This window comes from Silurus meridionalis, chromosome 7 (assembly GCF_014805685.1).
Source record: "Silurus meridionalis isolate SWU-2019-XX chromosome 7, ASM1480568v1, whole genome shotgun sequence".
Taxonomy (NCBI): Eukaryota; Metazoa; Chordata; class Actinopteri; order Siluriformes; family Siluridae; genus Silurus; species Silurus meridionalis.
This window is the reverse complement of record NC_060890.1, coordinates 28,298,592-28,317,875: the sequence shown is the minus strand read 5'-3', so window position 1 is coordinate 28,317,875 and position 19,284 is coordinate 28,298,592. Positions and strand designations below refer to the sequence as shown.

The 19,284-nt window shown below is 41.2% G+C and overlaps 1 protein-coding gene across 3 annotated transcripts in view; it reads right to left on the bottom strand.

Annotated features, from left to right (window-relative positions):
- Nucleotides 1–19,284, bottom strand: part of LOC124388393 (protein sidekick-2-like) — a 263,177-nt gene that overhangs the window by 12,293 nt on the left and 231,600 nt on the right. For 2 of the 3 annotated variants that reach the window (XM_046852959.1, XM_046852960.1), the window contains exons 22-40: nt 17,266–17,387; nt 17,034–17,143; nt 16,224–16,374; nt 15,897–16,134; nt 14,089–14,204; nt 13,799–13,988; nt 11,914–12,012; nt 11,632–11,826; nt 11,348–11,549; nt 9,483–9,586; nt 9,291–9,361; nt 9,037–9,160; nt 8,901–8,957; nt 8,675–8,776; nt 8,335–8,450; nt 8,061–8,247; nt 7,693–7,830; nt 7,417–7,578; nt 7,170–7,295 (exon numbers count right to left, since the gene is read on the bottom strand). In XM_046852959.1, the coding sequence (XP_046708915.1) occupies nt 7,170–7,295; nt 7,417–7,578; nt 7,693–7,830; nt 8,061–8,247; nt 8,335–8,450; nt 8,675–8,776; nt 8,901–8,957; nt 9,037–9,160; nt 9,291–9,361; nt 9,483–9,586; nt 11,348–11,549; nt 11,632–11,826; nt 11,914–12,012; nt 13,799–13,988; nt 14,089–14,204; nt 15,897–16,134; nt 16,224–16,374; nt 17,034–17,143; nt 17,266–17,387 (2,610 nt within the window). Of the gene's footprint in view, nt 1–4,703; nt 6,587–7,169; nt 7,296–7,416; nt 7,579–7,692; nt 7,831–8,060; nt 8,248–8,334; nt 8,451–8,674; nt 8,777–8,900; nt 8,958–9,036; nt 9,161–9,290; nt 9,362–9,482; nt 9,587–11,347; nt 11,550–11,631; nt 11,827–11,913; nt 12,013–13,798; nt 13,989–14,088; nt 14,205–15,896; nt 16,135–16,223; nt 16,375–17,033; nt 17,144–17,265; nt 17,388–19,284 lie in introns of those variants that run through there. The other variant, XM_046852961.1, reaches the window with a different exon arrangement.

The following is a 19,284-nucleotide window of genomic DNA, read 5'->3' as shown; positions in this document are numbered from 1 at the left end:
AGCAGACTTCCGTGGGTTAACTCTGCATAGAGTTTTCCTCACTTCAGCTGTGGTTAGACAGAGCACCTGGTCAGTGGGAGGAGGGATGGTCTTCCTCGCCACCACATTGGTCTGTACCTCAAACCGGGCGTAGAAGTCGTTCAGCGCATCTGGGAGGGAGGCGTCACGGTCACAAGCAGGTGATGTGGTCTTGTAATTCGTGATCGCCTGGATGCCCTGCCACATGCGCGTGTCTCCACTGTCCTGGAAGTGGTCGTGGATTTTCTTCGCGTGCGCGCGCTTTGCCTCTCTGATAGCACGAGACAGTTTGGCCCTTGCTGTTTTAAGGCCGCCTTGTCCCCTGTTCTGAAGGCAGAGTCTCTTTGTTTCAACAGCGCACGCACATTTGCAGTCATCCACGGCTTCTGGTTGGGCGTGTAGTGATGGTCTTGGAGATGGTCACATCGTCAACGCACTTGCTGATGTAGCTGGTCACTGATGACGTGTACTCCTCCAAGTTGATGGAATCGCCGTTGGTTGCAGCCTCTCTAAACATGTCCCAGTCAGTGCACTCAAAACAGTCCTGAAGAGCAGAAGTAGCTCCTTCTGGCCAGGTTTTCACCTGTTTCAGAACCGGTTTAGGCGTCTGATGAGCGGTCTGTATGCTGAAATAAGCATAACAGAGCAGTGGTCTGAGTATCCGATATGGGGGCGGGGCTCCGCACGATATGCGCCGGGGATGTTTGTGTAAACAAGATCCAGCATGTTCGCTCCTCTCGTTGCAAAGTCCACATGCTGATGGAGTTTAGGAAGCACAGTCTTGAGATTCGCATGGTTGAAATCTCCAGCGATAATAAACAATCCGTCGGGGTGAGCATTCTGCAGGTCGCTAATAGTGCCGTAGAGTTCACACAGTGCCTCCTTAGCATTAGCACTGGGTGGAATGTACACTCCGACAATGTAAACAGTGGTGAATTCCCGTGGTAAATAAAAAGGTCTGCATCTAACAGTCACAAACTCCACTAGCGATGAGCAGTAGCATGAAACGAGCACAGAGTTCTTACACCATTCTGTGTTGATATAAACCGCGGGTCTTACCGCACAGAGCTGTGTTTCTGTCGGCTCGAAACACGGTTAGCCCGTCTAGCTGGATGGCGGCGTCCGGAACTCTGTCGCTGAGCCACGTCTCCGTGAAAACAAAGACGCAACAGTCTCTAAACTCTCGCCGTGTGGTTTGCTGGAGTCGGATGTAGTCCAGTTTATTATCCAGGGAGCAGACATTGGAAAGAAAAATGGACGGGATAGCCGGCCGGCTAGGGTTAGCATTTAGCCTAGCACAGACACCCGCCCGCTTGCCGCGCTTCCGCTTCCTCGAACAGCGCTTTCGAGGTCTCCTCTCCCGGCCACCGGCATCAGGTAACACGGAGGGCTGGGGGCCTGGTCTTTGTGGCCGAGGTCGCAGCAAGCCGAGGTCACGAAGGTTGTTAATAAGATCATCATGCAGATTGTTGGTTGCATGATGCCTGTACTGTAACAGTGTCTGGTGGTCGTACACATGAACATAGCTGACTCTGGTGTCCATGTATTGTGGACGGTCGGGGTAAATATGGTGAAAGCACCATTTTTGGATCCGGAGAGGCCGCTGCGAGCTACTGCCGCGCCGCCATCTTGGATCAAAACCTGGGAAATTAGACACTGTAGCTTTAGTAGGTCCCCTGGTGGTCTAGTGGTTAAGATGCAGCGCTCTCACCGCTGCGACCCGGGTTCGATTCCCGGTCAGGGAACCATCCCCAGCCACTCTCAGTGCCGGTCCCAAGCCCGGATAAATTGGGGAGGGTCGCGTTAGGAAGGGCATCCAGCGTAAAACATGTGCCAAATCAAACATGCGGATGATCCGCTGTGGCGACCCCTAACAGGAGAAGCCGAAAGAAAGTATAGTATAGCTTTAGTGATTTCTGTAGGTCATTCCAAGTTGAAGGTGCAAAACACATACTACAAGCCTTTTTGAACAACTCTGTCCTAGCTTGAGGAACATTTAATGAGAGAATTTTCTGGGACTCTGTTCAAAAGAAAGAAAATTCGGATATGTAGCCTGGCAGCCTGCCTATAATACCCTTATATATAAAAATATAAAGGTGAGTTAGCCGGCGATTTGACAGAGAGGGCAAATTCACTTTGGAGTAAAGTGTACAATGATGCGTGAGAGGTCTACAATTTGAAATAAACCTTAAAGCTCCATAAAACACAGCATCCAACATCTGAAGACACTTTGATGGGGCATTCATATACAACAGATCACCATAATCGATAATAGAGAGAAATGTGGCATCAACTAGCCTTTTTCTAGTAGAAAAAGTAAAACAAGATTTGTTCCTAAAGAAAAGACCTAGCTTAAATTTCAACTTTTTTACTAGATTCTGTATATGAAGCTCAAAAGAAAGGTGCTCATCAATTAAAAATTCTAAATATTTATAAGAGGAAACTACCTCAATTGTTTTACCCTGGTCAGTAACAATATTCAGGTCTAACTCTTTTTTCTTTGAGTTTAAAAATACCATTACTTTGGTCTTCTCTGCATTAAGCATAAGCTATAAATGATAAAGCTGTGCTTGCACTCTATCAAAAGCAGTTTGCAAGCATTCATACGCCTTCCTAATGGTAGCTGCACAACAATAAATGACCGTATCATCTGCATAAAAATGGAAAGATGCATGTTGAACATTTTCCCCTAGACAGTTTATATAAATAGTGAATAAAAGTGGCCCTAGAATGGAGCCTTGCAGGACCCCTTTACAGATTGATAAATAATTTGATGTTAGGCCATCAAATTGCATAGCCTGAGTCCTATCAGTGAGGTAGTTAATAAACCAGCCCACAGAGTGTTGAGATATACCTATACTGATCAGTCTCTGCACTAATATACTATGGTCAACAGTGTCAAATGCTTTGGACAAATCAATGAACATAGACACACAGTGTTTCTTATCATCAAGTGCTTTGACTATATCATTAATTACTTTTATAGCAGCAGTGGTAGTGCTGTGTTTTTTCCTAAAACCAGATTAATACTTAGATAAAATTGACTAAGCATTTAAATACTCTTTCACTTGTTCACTAACCAAAGATTCCAACACTTTGGCCAAAGCTGAAAGTTTGGAAATAGGTCTATAATTATTTAGCAAGGTAGGGTCACCTCCTTTCAAAAGTGGCAAAACATATGCAGACTTCCATACCTTGGGAATTTTGTTTGTGCTCAGAGAAAGATTAAAAAGATGAGTCAAAGGTTCAGCTAGGATATCTGCAGCTAAAAAGAAAGGGTCTAAGTGATCTGGGCACACATGTTTTTGAGGATTCAATTGTTTCAGAGCTTTATAAACATCAGCAACAGAGAAGGAGCTAAGACTGAAAGTTTTGTTAGCAGTGATAAAGGTGTCATTTACAGGCTCCGACACTATCGGCGCAACAGAATTAAACAAAGATCCAGATGATATGAAATGCTCTTTAAAACAATTTAACATTTCTACTTTGTCAGATATAGACACACCATTTTTAACTAGAGACACCGGAAACCCTGTTGGTTTAGTCGTTGCAGATAATGACTTCATAGTTTTCCAGAATTTTTTTGGGTCATTTAGATTCTCTGTAGTTTCAGATAAATAAAATTCAGCTTTAGCTTTTCTGAAAAGTGAAGTGAATCTGTTTCACAAACATCTGAAGACAAGCCAGTCAGCATCAGTATTCGATCTCCTTGCTTTTGCCCAGGCTACATTTCTCTCGTGGAGCAATTAAGAAATCTTAGAAGAAAACCAGGGATCGTCCCGACCCTTAATTCTACATTTACGAATAGGTGCATGTCTGTTTAAAATATCAAGAAAACTGTTTTGAAAAAAGTCAGGGCTAATTCCACATCATCAAACAAAGCAATTCTACTCCAGTCAAAATAAAACAAATCATATAAAAAACCCTGTTGAACAAACATTTTCATATTTTGCCTTTCAACAATACGAGTTGTAGACTTGAGCACCTTAGTATCTCTAACAGCAGCAATCACACAGTGATCACTCACATCATTAGAAAAAAACACCTTTTGCAGAATACTTAAAAGGGGCATTGGTCAGGATTAAATCAATGAGTGAGGATTTCTCTGCACATTTAGGATTTGGCCAAGTAGGAGTGTTAATAAATTGAGTCAAATTTAAACTGTCACACTGCTCTTTAAAAGCATTTAATACCGGCCTTAGCCAGTCCCAGTTCAGATCACCAACAACAATAGTGTCATTACAAATAACTTGACTTAACAAATTTGATAATGTAGAAGAAGTGTAATTTGATGAAGACGGAGTTCTATAACAACCAACCAGCCTGATTTGGTGGTCTTTTGAGACTTCAAGGTTTAATGCCAAAAACTCAAATTGTTTACAAACTAATTTTGAGAGCACCAAACTAGAATTAAATTTGCATTTGATATGAATAGCAACACCTCCCCCTCTTTTTGGGCGATCTGAACGATACACATTATAGCCATCAATGCCAATATCATTATCAAGGACAGATTTAGTCAGCCAGGTTTCAGACAAAACAACAATGTCAACGTCAGTTGACTTGACCCATAAATTAACCATATCTAGTTTGGACATTAAACTCCTAACATTGAGATGAATAATACCCAGGCCAGACATTGATTTAAAATCTTCAGGTGTATCACATATCTTAAAGTTATCAGGGCCCGAATTAGGCAAAACATTTCTAGAAATTAATAATAAAATAAGAACAAGAAGTCCCAGATCTAGAATTTAATGATATGAAAAAAAATAGGAAGGGAGTCTGCAGTGACAATAAACCAATCCTTAAAAATGTAGAGGCAATAAAGATGGAGTAGATTTGCATCCTTAAAAGCAAACATAAATGAGTGACTTGGCCCCTGTGATTTAAATTGGACCTTGGAAAATATTTCAGGCCTTGAGACTACATAAGGGAACTGCATAAGAATAGACTCATTTTCTAACTGCAAATGGACAACCCCACTAGTAAGGGGGATCAAAAGGATAAACAAGACTAGATAAAACTTCATTTTAAGGACAAGTCCAATGGTGGAAAATGCGACTGAGACTGTAACAGATGACAGCCCAGAGATGGAGGCAGCTGAGGCTGTAGCCGGTGACAGTCCGATGGAAAAAACAGCTGAGGCTGTAGCTACTAAGGCTACAGCAGGTGATAAACTGGTGAAATGAAGGGAGCTGAGACCGTAGTAGGCAGACCCACTGAGATGATGGTAGTGAGGATGTGAAGGCCACAGCTAAAGTAGGCAAATGCCCAATAAGTGAGTTTTAGGCAGGCAGCACCTTGATGGTAGAGGCAGTAGCTGGTGGCAGCAAGTCGTGAGAATTGTAACTACAGCTAGTGGTTATGGTAGGTTGTGCAGACAGCAGTTCTGGCACTGTTGGCTCCACTCGATGATGTCATATGAGCTCCAGGATAACCCAGGGCAGTGTCATGAGAGCCAGTGATGCCCGAGAATGATGCTGGAGGTGGACTGTTCCAGGTCCAGGTACCTCCTCTTGTTGGAACAATCCCCCTTGTAGGGTGACCATTCCCTAGATTGTCTGGATGGTGAGCTCCTTAGCCCCTCTATTACAGGCCAGCTGAAAGGCACTCTAGACATCCTTGGGAGATGAAGATTCCAGAGAAGCCCGAATCTACAAGGGCCAACACCAGAAGTGATAACATGGGGGTGATGATTTTGACCGGTAATTTTGATAAGTGGGTGATTTTAGAAGTGAGGTTTACAGTGCTCACCAACGGACATGGGGGCCAGGCAGGGCACTAGCGGATAAAGTGCCTGGGATCACCACAATATAGGCATGCCCCTGTCATGAGGTGGCGTGATAGCCGTTGGGTACCGATCTGCATTGGTTTTAAGATGGAAGGGATGGTGGGGCGGAGTGATGGTTCAGCCCCACTGGATTGATAGGTTTCCACCTGCTGGGAGATGCGTATGGCTCCCTGGATGAATGCCTCTAGACCCAGCGTGTATATATTGCCACAGCCATCTTGATGTTTTGGTTAAGCCCCTGACTGGCTCATTCCAGCCACTGGTGACTGCCAGTGTGCGGAAGTGTAGGCTATACTCAGTTGGCGAGGAAGACCCTTGGCAAAGAATAATGGCTATGCTAACCACCTCAGTAAAGTGGCTGGTAAAATAGGAGTATGAGGTGGTAATGGCACTATTGGCGTTTCATATAGCTCTAGCCCATGACAAAGCCTTCCTGGCTAACAGTGAGATAAGAAAAGCGACCTTGGAGCGAGCGGTGGGGAATTTATCAGGCTGCATTTCGATGTAGAGATTGACTTAGAGAAGGAAGCCACTGCATTTGGCCGCTTCCCTGGAGTATGAAGCCGGAAGAGCCATTGGGCCGGAGGCAGAAAGCCACGCTGGTGGGACCCGGAGCTGGAGCGAACACCTCCCGGAGAGGAGGCGACGAGTTCCTTGACTGGACCAGAGTTGGTTGGGGGACCGTGGAGTTCAGTTTTCGTTTCGGTCCGATCTTCTGTCACGGATACACCAGATGTCAAAAACCGGGAGCAAAATAAGGTGTCGTTTATTGATCTTTAACAGAATAAAAAAAGTAGAATAAGAAATGGGAGTGAAGGAATTAATAGAGTTAGCTGTGGCATGCTTCACAATGAGCGTAGCTAGGATCTTAGGAAACTCAGGGAATCACAGGAGCTGTAGGTAATCTGGATGATCTAAAGTAGGTATATGGTAGATTGGACAGCGAGTGAAGGGAAAGAGGGACCTTTTAAAGAGGACGGGTTAATGGGAAACAGGTCCAGTTAATTAATAGGAGGAAGAGGCTGAGCTAGAGTGTTGAGCGTTGGAGGGAGGTGTGACTGGTGGTTCTCTGACAGAGTCTGTTTTACACTCATACCAACAAAATCCTGACTGAATTCTGTACCACACTGTCTGAGTCTAGAGTATGTTCTCCATGACACATAGACATAATATAATATAATATAATATAATAATATATTTGATTACTTTATTTAGTAAATTTAGCACCACTACCATATTTGTAGTCTGTTCACACTTTCATACTGTTAGCAACATTGTTGAAACTGGTATACATGATACTGATGTAATACAATAATAACTATTACTTTCTCCATGGACCATATCCTGGAGTCTGTACCTGAGGGTCTGGCCTCTATGACATATCGTGATATAGGAGATCTTCCAGGATCTCCACTAGTCCAGTGTATAGTGAGGGCAGAGCCATAACGAGAGATGAATGGATCACCAGGAGGCCCTGGGGCACCTGAACATTGGGGGCAAAGTCACTGGGTGATTTTATTTTACATTATATAACATGCAGCAAACTATATAAATACACACACACACACACACACACACACACACACACACACACACACACAGACCTTCTCCAGGGCCGGTGGTGATGTTAGCCTCCACCTCGGGTCCATACGTAAAGGTCTTGGCACGGATATGGAAGTTGTAGGTCACTCCATCAACCAGGTCCTTGATTTTCAGCCACAGTGGGGAGTTTCCTTTCACATCTACGGTTACTATCTTACTCACACCTGAGGAGGGATGCAGGAAATCACACCATCTTCGCCTTTAACAATCTTTTACAGTAAACACTGCAGCACACATTACATAACTATCTGGGTTTCACTTCTATCCCTAATACTGACCATCGATGGGGGTGCAGGGTTCATACACCAGGCGATAACTGTCAATTATCCCATTGGGGAAAATAGGTTCTGCCCATGACACGTTCACCGACGTGGTGGTGAGTTCACTGAAATGGATAAAACTGGGAGCACTGGGAGCTGAGCAAGAGAGGGAGAGGAAAAGAGAGAGAGAGAGAGAGAGAGAGAGAGAGAGAGAGAGAGAAATATCACAGAGTAAGAGATGTTCCTGTGCTATAACTGTAAACATCACGTCCTTCTCATGACCTCTGAGTTATTTGAAGATAAATTTAGTGCCCTGTGTTATACTCTGTATCAGTTCCAACCCCTGCTGTAACCATCACCATGCTGGACTGTGTAATCTGTAATACCAGCTTGCTGAGTGCGCCCCCTGGTGGCCGGGCTATGTGGTCCGTCTCCGGCAGCGTTAAAGGGAGCGACGCTGATTAGGTAGGTGGTGAAACTGGTCAAATTCTTCAGCTTCACTCCTCCATCAGGCAGAAACAATGTCTTTAACTTCTCTGTCTCATTCTTACGTTTGTACTCCCAGAAATAAACCTGATCCAGCAGAAAACGTCAAACAATAACAGATCTATAAATAAAACATTTCAAATGTTTCACACTAATTATGTGATGAATCCTCACTTTATAACCCTGTATGTCTCCATTCTGCCTGTCCAAAGGGGGCGGGTCCCAGCTCACATCCAGCTGTGTCGCAGTAGCTGATTGGACGGCAACATTTTGTGGTGGTGCTGTGGGCACTGTGGACAATCAGGAGTCAAGATATGAAGTGAGCTGCAGTGTGTTAATCTCATCAAAACAGCTTCAAAACTTCTGCAGCTCCACTTGAGGGTCAATAAATAAACATCTGAAATGATGTGGTAGTAATAATAATAATAATAATAATAATAATAATAATAATAATAATAATAATAATAATAATAATAATAATAATAATAATAATAGTAACAATAGTGTGACTCACCTGCTTCTCCAACAAACACTTCCTGTGGTGAGCTGATTGGCCCATCCCCCACAGCATTAAACACACTCATTCTGATCTCATAACGCTTGTGTTTGCTCAGATCTATACACACACACACACACACACACACACACACAAGCAGAAACATAAATAAATAACTGTGACTATTAAATAGCGCTATTAAATTGTATTCTGGAGAAGATAAAAAGAGACGAAGAGGGCGTACTGTCCAGCTCATACTGGTTGAGGGACGGCTCAGTAAGGTTTCTCATACTGTACGGATCTGAGACAAACACAGAAAATAAAAAGTGATTTAGAAGAATTACAGAACAATTTGAGGGGAAATAAAATAATTAATGCACCTGTGAGTTCGGTCCAACTGGAGTGTTTCTGGATGTTAAAACTTCGTAATCTTTCATATAGGAGCTCTCGATACCGAATACGAAACCCAAGTAGAATTCCGTTTATCTTCTCCTCCGATGGAGACTGAAATGCAAACACACAGGATTAAGTGCAAACATTTACAAAGTTACACCAAATAAAACTCTGGAACTGCTGAACTACAAACATCAGCATTCTACAAAAGTCTTCAACAAACACACGACATGCTGCTCACCTGCCAGCGAATTAAAACAGACGTAGTGGTATGTGGAGTGACAGAGAGGATGATGGGAACTTCATCAGGAACTGGGAGAAGAGGAAGAGGGAGAAAAATATTATCTACCCAGCTCCGAGATTAACTGTCTGTTTTAGCTTTATGACAGAGAGACAGACAAACAGACATAGAGACACAGTCTGTACTCCATACCATCCTGCAGAGTGGTGATGGCTTCACTCTCCTTGCTGTAATCGCTGTCTCCGATGTCATTAGTGGCTTTTACACGAAACTGATATGAAGTGAAGGGTTTCAATCTGAAACACATAAATTCTACTCTCAAACATTCTCATTTAACTTCCTACTCACATTAACACACTTTCTGTGTGTACACAAGTATCTCAGTACACCATGACCATACAATAACTACATCATTACTACACTGTGACTACATTGTGTCTTCTTCTTCTTCTTCTTCTTCTTCTTTTGGCTTCTCCTGTTAGGGGTCTCCACAGTGGACCAACTACCTGCATGTCTTCCCTCACCACATCCATTTGCACTGTTGACCCCAGGTACCTGAACTCCTCCACCTTCTCCAACTCTTCTCCTGCAACCGCACCCCTCCCATTCACACACATGGACTCTCTACTGTGTACTGTGTGTGTGTGTGTTAAGGTGAATGGTTTGTGAATTAGATGACTGTTTTACAGCAACATTTTTGAAACTGTTATACATGATAAACTATTACTTTCTCAATGGACCTATAGGAGATCTTCCAGGATCTCCACTAGTCCAGTGTATAGTGAGGGCAGAGCCATAACGAGAGATGTGACATTGTAATTACACTGTAACTACTGTGACAACATTGTCAAGTCAAGTCAGGTTTATTGCTTTTCACAACAGACATTGTCTCAAATTAGCTTTACAAAATTTAACAGTTAAGGTGAAAGGTGTGTGTTTATCCCTGATGGTAAAGACTGGGGTGACTGCGGTGAAGAAAAAACTCCTTTAAATGTTATGAGGAGAAACCTCGAGAGGAACCAGACTCAAAAGCAACACCTCATCCTCATTTGGGTGACATCAAGAGTGTGATTATAGTCTTTAAACACTACAGAACACTGGAGAGTGAGAACTAACATGAGCACTGGAGTGTGTGATTATGAGTGATGTTCTTTCTGCAGTCTTATACAGTCAGATGAGATTATGGAACTAGGACAGGGGTGGGCAAACTTTTTGACTCACGGGCTACAATGGGTTCTAAACTTTGACAGAGGGGCCGGGTCATTCATATATATATATATATATATATATATATATATATATATATATATATATATATATATTATGTGTGTGTGTGTGTGTATTACATTAGAGATTTGGCAAATTCAGTTTCATCAAGTGGCAAAAGATCAATTTGTTGATTTATTTTTTTTTGCCAGTGCATCAATAAACACAGCAGAAAAACTCAAGTTCAGTTTCAGTAGGAACAGTGTTGTTGAACTTTGCCAGTTCATCAAAGTCTGGATTAAGTTTTGTTGTGGCAATTCTCAGGATAGATCCGAGGTGTTCGTTAGAAACTGTCGCAGTTTTTAAAGAGTATCAGATTACCGGTAAACTCTCTTAAGACAAGAAGAAAATATTGCACCCGAACAACGTTAATGGAGCTGAAGTGTGACATCTTTAGGGGAAACATGGGCATTACAGGGGAAAGGTAAATTGAACAATGTTTACCTGTACCTATTTTAATAGAATTTGGTCACGTTAATGGGCGGATTAATAAACCCAACGGGCCGTGTGTGGCCCGCGGGCCGTAGTTTGCCCATGTCTGAACTAGGAGCTACTGAGCAACTCATAAAATAGCTCAACATTTGCGATAATCACAGATCCAACACCAGCTTCTCCATGCCAGAGCCTTTAAACACTAAAAAGAGGTCCAATGTCCAAACTCCACATTGTGACTAAATTGTGACTACACTGTGACTACATTGTGACTACATTGTGACTACATTGCTTATACCATGATCATGCAGAAACTATTACTGAGTGAACCCAAGCAGAGAAAAATAATACATTCACACCTTTCCACAGTGTATGGTGCCACCTCGTGATTGATGGATGCTGATTGGACAGTCCAGTTCTGATCAGGAAGTTCTCTGATCTGAACTGTGTAATAACGGACAGGGGAAAGACCATCACTGCCTGGTTCCCATGATAACAGTACACTTCGTGCTCGCACGCTCTCCTGAGACACTGTGAGATGGCGAGGAGGCTGGGGTCGTGCTAAAGGTCAAAAACAATTATCCACAATTATATATCTTTGCATTGGTTTTCAGTTTAGTTTGGATGTGGTTGTTGTAGTCACCTCTCTTTTCTGTGGTAACCACTAGGGCATCGGCAGCATCCCCCCAGCCTTTACGCGTTTGAGCAGTGATGCTGAAGACATAAACAGATTCAGGTTTTAGCAAGCTGACTGTGTATTGCCTTGCGCTCGGGTTCAGGACGTCCACTGTCGCTGATTTGCTGTTGGATGAATTAAGACGATACGCAATCTGATAGGCTGAAGAGAGAAAAAGCAGGAGTTCATACACTGTCCATCTGTCTGTCTGTCCAAGACTAAGGTCATTTACAGCACACACACACTCACCAAGGATGATTCCATTAGGCTGGGCAGGAGATTGCCATATCAGTCTGACAGAAGTGGTTCGTACTTCAGGAAACAAAATACCAACTGGAGGTCCAGGAACTAAAAAAGCATAAATAACCTGTAATATGTATTTAATATTCAAAACATGTACAGTTTGTTTTCATACCTCACTTCTCTTCTAATTGACTTTTTTTTGCAAAGGCTGGTTTCATTTGCTGCATTTTTAATTTCCTTAATTTTCCTTAACAGGAAGCATGAGCATGTCAGTCACTCCTACTGGGTTAAATCCTATCAATTACATCAGATATGGGTGTGGCCAATATCTTCATTAAATAGGTCACATTTCTTGTGTTAGTTTATATTCTGTTAGATTTCTAGTTTATAACAGATGTTTCTCTTATTTTATTTTTTGTAAAACGATGATGTACCAGGAGCACAATCTATTCACTGATAGAGCTTTTTTAAGACACTCGGAATGAAGACATTTAGGAAATACAAATCAATGTTAAAGCAAACTCCAGGCCAATAATAAAATCATCTCAGGTCTCTTTCACACCCATCTGAGTTTTTGTCAAGTCATAATCACAGTGAAATTCTAGGGTTAGGGTTTAATTTAATTACAGTTTGGTTTCGTTTGGCTTCATGCTTCCAGGTTTGGTAGATAAATAAACAAACCAAACTTAAGAACAGATTTGCCTCATTATCCCATGATGATCTTGGTGTTCTACACGGCTCTTCTACACACCAACTGCTTTACACACGTTTACACTGGGTACAATCATTTGTAAACATGAAACCAGTTTTCATGGCCATACAAATGATGTGCCAGCAAAGTCAGAAGTAATTTAAAGAAGGAAGAATGTATGAAGGACATTTGTCAGGGTGGCGATCACAACGCGGAAACGAAAGTAACTCAGTCATCGTTTATTTAATACAAAACACACACAAGTCATGGAGAGCCACCATTTGAGAGTTATCCGCTTGGGACGAGTAATCCAACATGGAAGGCAATGTCTGGAAAACGAAAGTAAACTCCGATGGCAATGCGTAATCCAATACGGAGACGGAGTTAGGAGACTGAACCAGCTGGAAAGGCTGGTTGTATGGGATCCAGGCGATCACCAGCATGACCTTCAAGAACCTACAGCCTGTGACTCGAGAACGTAAGTTTATGTAGTCATCTCCTAAACGAGCCACAGCTGTCGAAAATCAAAGCCGGAACGGCAAAATGAGGCAGCGTGACTGCTACCAAGGGGGGCGTGGCAGGAGGATCCCTGACAGTGACCAAAGGGGGCGTGGCAGGGGAATCCCTGACAACATTACACACTGAAAGGTAAAGAACTTAAATCTGTAGAGACAGTCTTCTACTTAGACTCTAGACTCTAGAATTTCGATTTCTGATCTTGTAGAAACTCATGATGGCCCTTTAGTTTTACTTACATTCCAGTGACCTCATACTATCTTACCTTCAATCTCTCTCAAGTCCCTGTTAATCCTAAGGAGAACCTGAGAGATGTCTGTGGGTGGTTTGATTAGAGAAGTCTAAAGGCTGCACTTCAGAACACAATGTATGTCGAGGTCTAATTCATTATTCTGTAGATAACTTTTAATTTGATGCAATAGATTTTAAACTAAATTCTCGAAAATAAAAGCTGGTTGTAAAGATGTTGTCAAAGAACACACAGCAGCACTGTGTGGCCTTCTGTCCTAGTAATAAGTAATGAGAGAGAGGCTTTCATATCTCACTTTCCATTATCAAAAGCATTACAAATGAAATGGCAGTGCATGGTTTGAGATAAGGCCTACACTCCTGCACTGCTTTATCAAATTACTGAACCTACTCTACATGGATGTGATAGATACGGATTGCGGGCGTCATGCCTACCATCATCAAGAGTGCGTTCCAGAATTGGAGGAGAGGATGGGAGTCCATCTCCGATACGTGTGAATGCTAAAACCTGTATCTGATACAGGACATATTTTCCCAAACTTGTTAACTCAGCACTGTGAGTGGTGTTTCCTTCTACTGTCCAAAACCGAAGACGAAAGTCTGAGTCCTTCTCTTTATACACCACCTGAGAGAAACAGAAATTACAGGATCTCAAGATTTATTATTATCATCATCATCATCATTATATTATAGGAGGTATCATTACTGATATTATTTAAAAAGACCTTGTATCCAAGGATAAGACCATTTCTGTCAGGCTCAGGAACTTCAAACCAGCGGACCAAAATGCTGCTGGAGGATGTGGAAAAAGCTGAGATGTTTGATGGCCCACAGGAAGGCACTAGAGCATGAAGGAGAAAAAAAAGAAAAATGGTAAAGGTACATAGGTTTAGCAGGTCTTTGCAGAAAGTGACTCCTGAACATAGAGCAGAGAGGAATGTTAAAGAAATCACAGAGACATGACATCTTTTCTGTGGGTTTAAAGTTCAGGTCCAGAGCAGTTAAGTTTTGAACACTCGCCTACTGAGGAAAAGCAAAAAAAAAAAGAGTAAGGTGAGCACTGTAATGCAGGAGGAACTGTAATGCAGAGGGAGAAGGAAGTGCATTCCAATGCTTAGATATTATGTAATTATTACTAAATATATATATATATATATATATATATATATATATATATATATATATATATATATATATATAGTAATAATTACATAATATCTAAGCATTGAATGCACTTCTTCCTTTAGGTCTGTACTGCATATATATATATATATATATATATATATATATATATATATATATATATATATATATATATATATATATATGCAGTACAGACCTAAAGTTTGGACACACCTTCTCATTCAAAGAGTTTTCTTTATTTTCATGACTATGGAAATTGTTGAGTCACACTGAAGGCATCAAGGGCTATTTGACCAAGGAGGAGAGTGATGGGGTGCTGCGCCAGATGACCTGGCCTCCACAGTCACCGGACCTGAACCCAATCGAGATGGTTTAGGGGTGAGCTGGACCGCAGAGTGAAGGCAAAGGGCCAACAAGTGCCAAGCATCTCGGGAACTCCTTTAAGACTGTTCGAAGACCATTTCAGGTGACTACCTCTTGAAGCTCATGAAGAGAATGCCAAGAGTGTGCAAAGCAGTAATCAAAGCAAAAGGTGGCTACTTTGAAGAACCTAGAATATGACATTTTTCAGTTGTTTCACACGTTTTTGTTATGTATATAATTCCACGTGTTGATTCATAGTTTTGATGCCTTCAGTGTGAATCTACAATTTTCATAGTCATGAAAATAAAGAAAACTCTTTGAATGAGAAGGTGTGTCCAAACTTTTGGTCTGTACTGTATATATATATATATATATATATATATATATATATATATATATATATATATATATATATATATATATAACTAAATGGTTTAATAAAATATACAATTACATGCAAAAAATGTTAACAAGTGCAAAATACCTATTACTTTTTACACCCTCTTTATGTTTACAGGTCAAACACACTCTAAATACACCACTATACAATTAACAAATACTGTCCCTTAAGTAAAATATGCAACCCTTTGCTTTGTTAAACAGTTGAACCCCATCTTTCATTTACATTATTTTTGGAACTGAATATTAAACACCACTGTTTTGGTTTGGACTGTAATTAATATCAACAATTTGCTACAATGTGCAACTGTTTGTATGAACAGTTCTGCATGTAAACATTATCACTGAACAGTTCATAACCTCAACACTGACGGAACTGTAATGATGGACATTTAGTGTTGAGGATGATGATGAGGTTCTTTCAAGGTTTCTTTCTCATGAAGTCTCAGGGAGGTTTTTTTTCACCACAGTGACCATTGGATCACTTAATAGAGAGCACCTTATGGACAACAAAATTCTACATTCCAACTTTATAACCTCATTTATCTCTGTAAAGCAGCTTTGGTAAAATATTCACTGTTAAAAGTCTACAAATTAAACTAAACTGAAGAAAAAAAAAATGATATACCAGATTCTCTGGTCCGTCCTCGTACAGGTTGACTCCATGGTCCTGCTCCAATACCATTAATCACTCGAACTTTAACCTCATATTCAGTCCATTCTTCTAGATCCTCAATAGTAAACTCTCTCTCCAAGCGGTCAAGAATAATGTGGCTTAGGACTTTAGCATGAGGCCCAATTCGACTATACTGCACTTTATAACCCACAGACTCTGGATTTCCATTGTACTCCCACTCTGGCAGGGGCTGGAACATAAAATAAACAACAAAATAAACTTAGATGAAGCATGTGATAATGAGATCTCAGTTAGTGTATGCGTGTATTTAAAACATACCACCCATCGGAGCCACAGGCTGGTTTCACTGGCTGTACGCAGTGTGATGTTGAGTGGAGCCATGTCAGGTGGAGCCTGCAGGGTCTGGATCTTTCTAGAAGGTTGGCTGGGTGGGCTGGTGCCCACAATGTTCACCTGACGCATACGGAATCTGCAGATAACATGCACATAAAGCATCAAATAATAGAAGAAGCAAGCTGGGGTAATTATAGAAAAGCATAATGGGAGAGGTAGTGCTATAATTACTTAATTTGTATCAGGAGTATCTAGTGTTGATAAACATGTACAAATGGTGTGGTCCCTGTAGAAAGTGTATGGGGGTGTAGTAAAGGTGAGGTACCTGTAGAATGTGGATGAGGGTGGTGTAAAGGTGAGGTACCTGTAGAATGTGGATGAGGGTGGTGTAAAGGTGAGGTACCTGTAGAATGTGGATTGGGGTGGTGTAAAGGTGAGGTACCTGTAGAATGTGGATGAGGGTGGTGTAAAGCTAAGGTACCTGTAGAATATGGATGAGGGTGGTGTAAAGGTGAGGTAGCTGTCAAATGTGGATGAGGGTGGTGTAAAGGTGAGGTAGCTGTAGAATGTGGATGAGGGTGGTGTAAAGGTGAGGTAGCTGTAGAATGTGGATGAGGGTGGTGTAAAGTTGGATTAGGTGTAGAATAGGTGATTGATGCAGTAAATGTGTATAGGGTTGGGGCGGTGGCGGGGGGGTTGATGTGTGTAGTAAAGGTGTCTGTATGGCCTTTAGAAGGTGTGTTGTAATAAAATTGTAAAACATGTTAGAAGCTGTATGAGTTGTAGGTGTAATACCTGTAGAATGTGTAGGGATTGAGAGCAAGTACTTCCATTGATCGAGCATGAGGTTCATTAGTCAGGTGGTGAACCTTCACCCAGTCCTCATTTTCGCCAATTACACTGATCTGAGCACACACCAAAGAACCAAAAGTAACACCCATAAAAGTTACAGTAGAGGAATAATTTAGGTTTAATCCAGAGTATTATAACTGAAAAGAACATCATCACAGATTCCTCCACAGCTCACCTGTGCTTCCACCTGCCAGCAGGAGATTGAGGTCTTTCCATCATAACCTGGTTTAAACTGCAGCGTAACTGATCGAGGGCCGATATTAGAGATAGCCAAGTTAGTTGGAGGACCAGGAAGCTCTAAGGGGAACACAAACATGACAAGAAAAATGACATTGAATCATCAATTTACACTAAAACTGTTCTTTAATAATAATAATAATAATAATAATAATAATAATAAAAATAATAAGAGAAAGAAGAAAAATAACATGGTTCCATTAGTATGTGCACTGTGTTTTGTTGAAGAACTTGTTGCCTGTATTACAGCAGTGTTAGGAGGTGAGTAATAATCTTGTCCTTTCACACATCATTTTATGCAGTGCTTCATACCCATGCATCCACGAGGGAATCTGCTGTGCTCTATTCAATGTTTTTTTTTTAGCACATTATCAACTTGTGCTGTTAATATCATGAACAGCAGCTACGCTAATTCCTCTCCACTGCTTCTCTTTCTCTCCCCATCCCGAGACACCCTGAGGTTTGGCCAGCTCCAGTCACCTCCCACCTCGTGATGATTACGGACCTTTGAAGAAGTAGATGCCGAACTCACAAACATCCCGAACCATCTAGAGACGTACCAGTGCCATTTGGATCCTGCTACATGTGTGGAGTTTTGACATTGGACCTCCTGGAGTGTTTAAAGGCTCTGGCACGGAGAAGCTGATGCTGGATCTGTGGTGATCACAAATGCTGAGCTCATAAAACTCGGAGCTACTAACCATATAGACTGTATAAGACTGCAGAAAGAACATCACTTATAATCTTATACTCCAGTAATCATGTTAGTTCTCACTGTCCAGTGTTCTTAATTGTTGAAAGATTTATGATCAAACTCTTGATGTCACCCAGATGAGGATGGGTTCCCTTTTTGAGTTTGGTTCCTCTCAAGGTTTCTTCCTCATAACATCTAAGGGAGTTTTTCCTTGCCACAGTTGCCACGGCTTGCTCATCAGGGACAAATTCACACCATTCACCATCACTGTTGATTTGTGTAAAGCTGCTTTGAGACAATGTCTGTTGTGAAAAGCGCTATACAAATAAACTTGACTTGACTTGACTTGATTTTCTTCATAATTTTTAAGCTGGAATGTGAAATTTTTACTTTAACTGCCAGAATAGATTTAGATTTGAAGATGTCCAAGATTATCTTAAATAGAGACCCAGTTCCAGCTAAAAAGAAGCAGAACCACTGCAGGATGCTGCCACCACCAGGCTTCTCTGTGTTATTTTATGTCACATACCAGTAGTGCACAGTAATGAAGTAAATGTAATTTGTTACTGTAGTTTTTTCATGCATTTGTACTTTACTCAAGTAGTTCTGTTTGAGGATACTTTTACTGTAACTTCACTACATTTCACAATCAAATATCTTACTGATTACTACACTACATTTCGCAAAATCAACTGTTTCTTTGTATTTATCAGTGAATAAACTATATTTACTATATAGAAATAACTAGTTAAGCACACAGCAAGCACTGATCACGGTAAAGCACGTGCACTGTTTCATCTTGCCTTGAGGTGGCACGTGGCATCCACACAAAAATAAATAAATAAATAAATAAATAAATAAATAAATAAATAAATAAATAAATAAATAAATAAATAACAATTTTTTTATGTCAAGGTAAATTTACCTGATTGGGACTCGGAGTACACACCCACAACCCAGAGAAGTTTCCTAATTCATACTCTCAGATTGAGGTAGTGGGGGTTGGGTGATGTCACATCATTTAGGAGAACTGAATCCAAATTAAAATGATAAATGACAAAATAGGTCTAAACCTTCAAGAGCAAAAATGCCTAAAAAAGAGGAAACGTGCAAAAGATAAAGGTGTGTATAAAGCTCATCTTGTTATGAGGATCATAAAGGATAGTGCATTTAATGAAATTGGCTCATAACTGTGTTGCCTGCTATGCAACAATATTTTTTGTAGCTGCATAACATTATAAAAGGCACAAGGTGAGTGCCAGC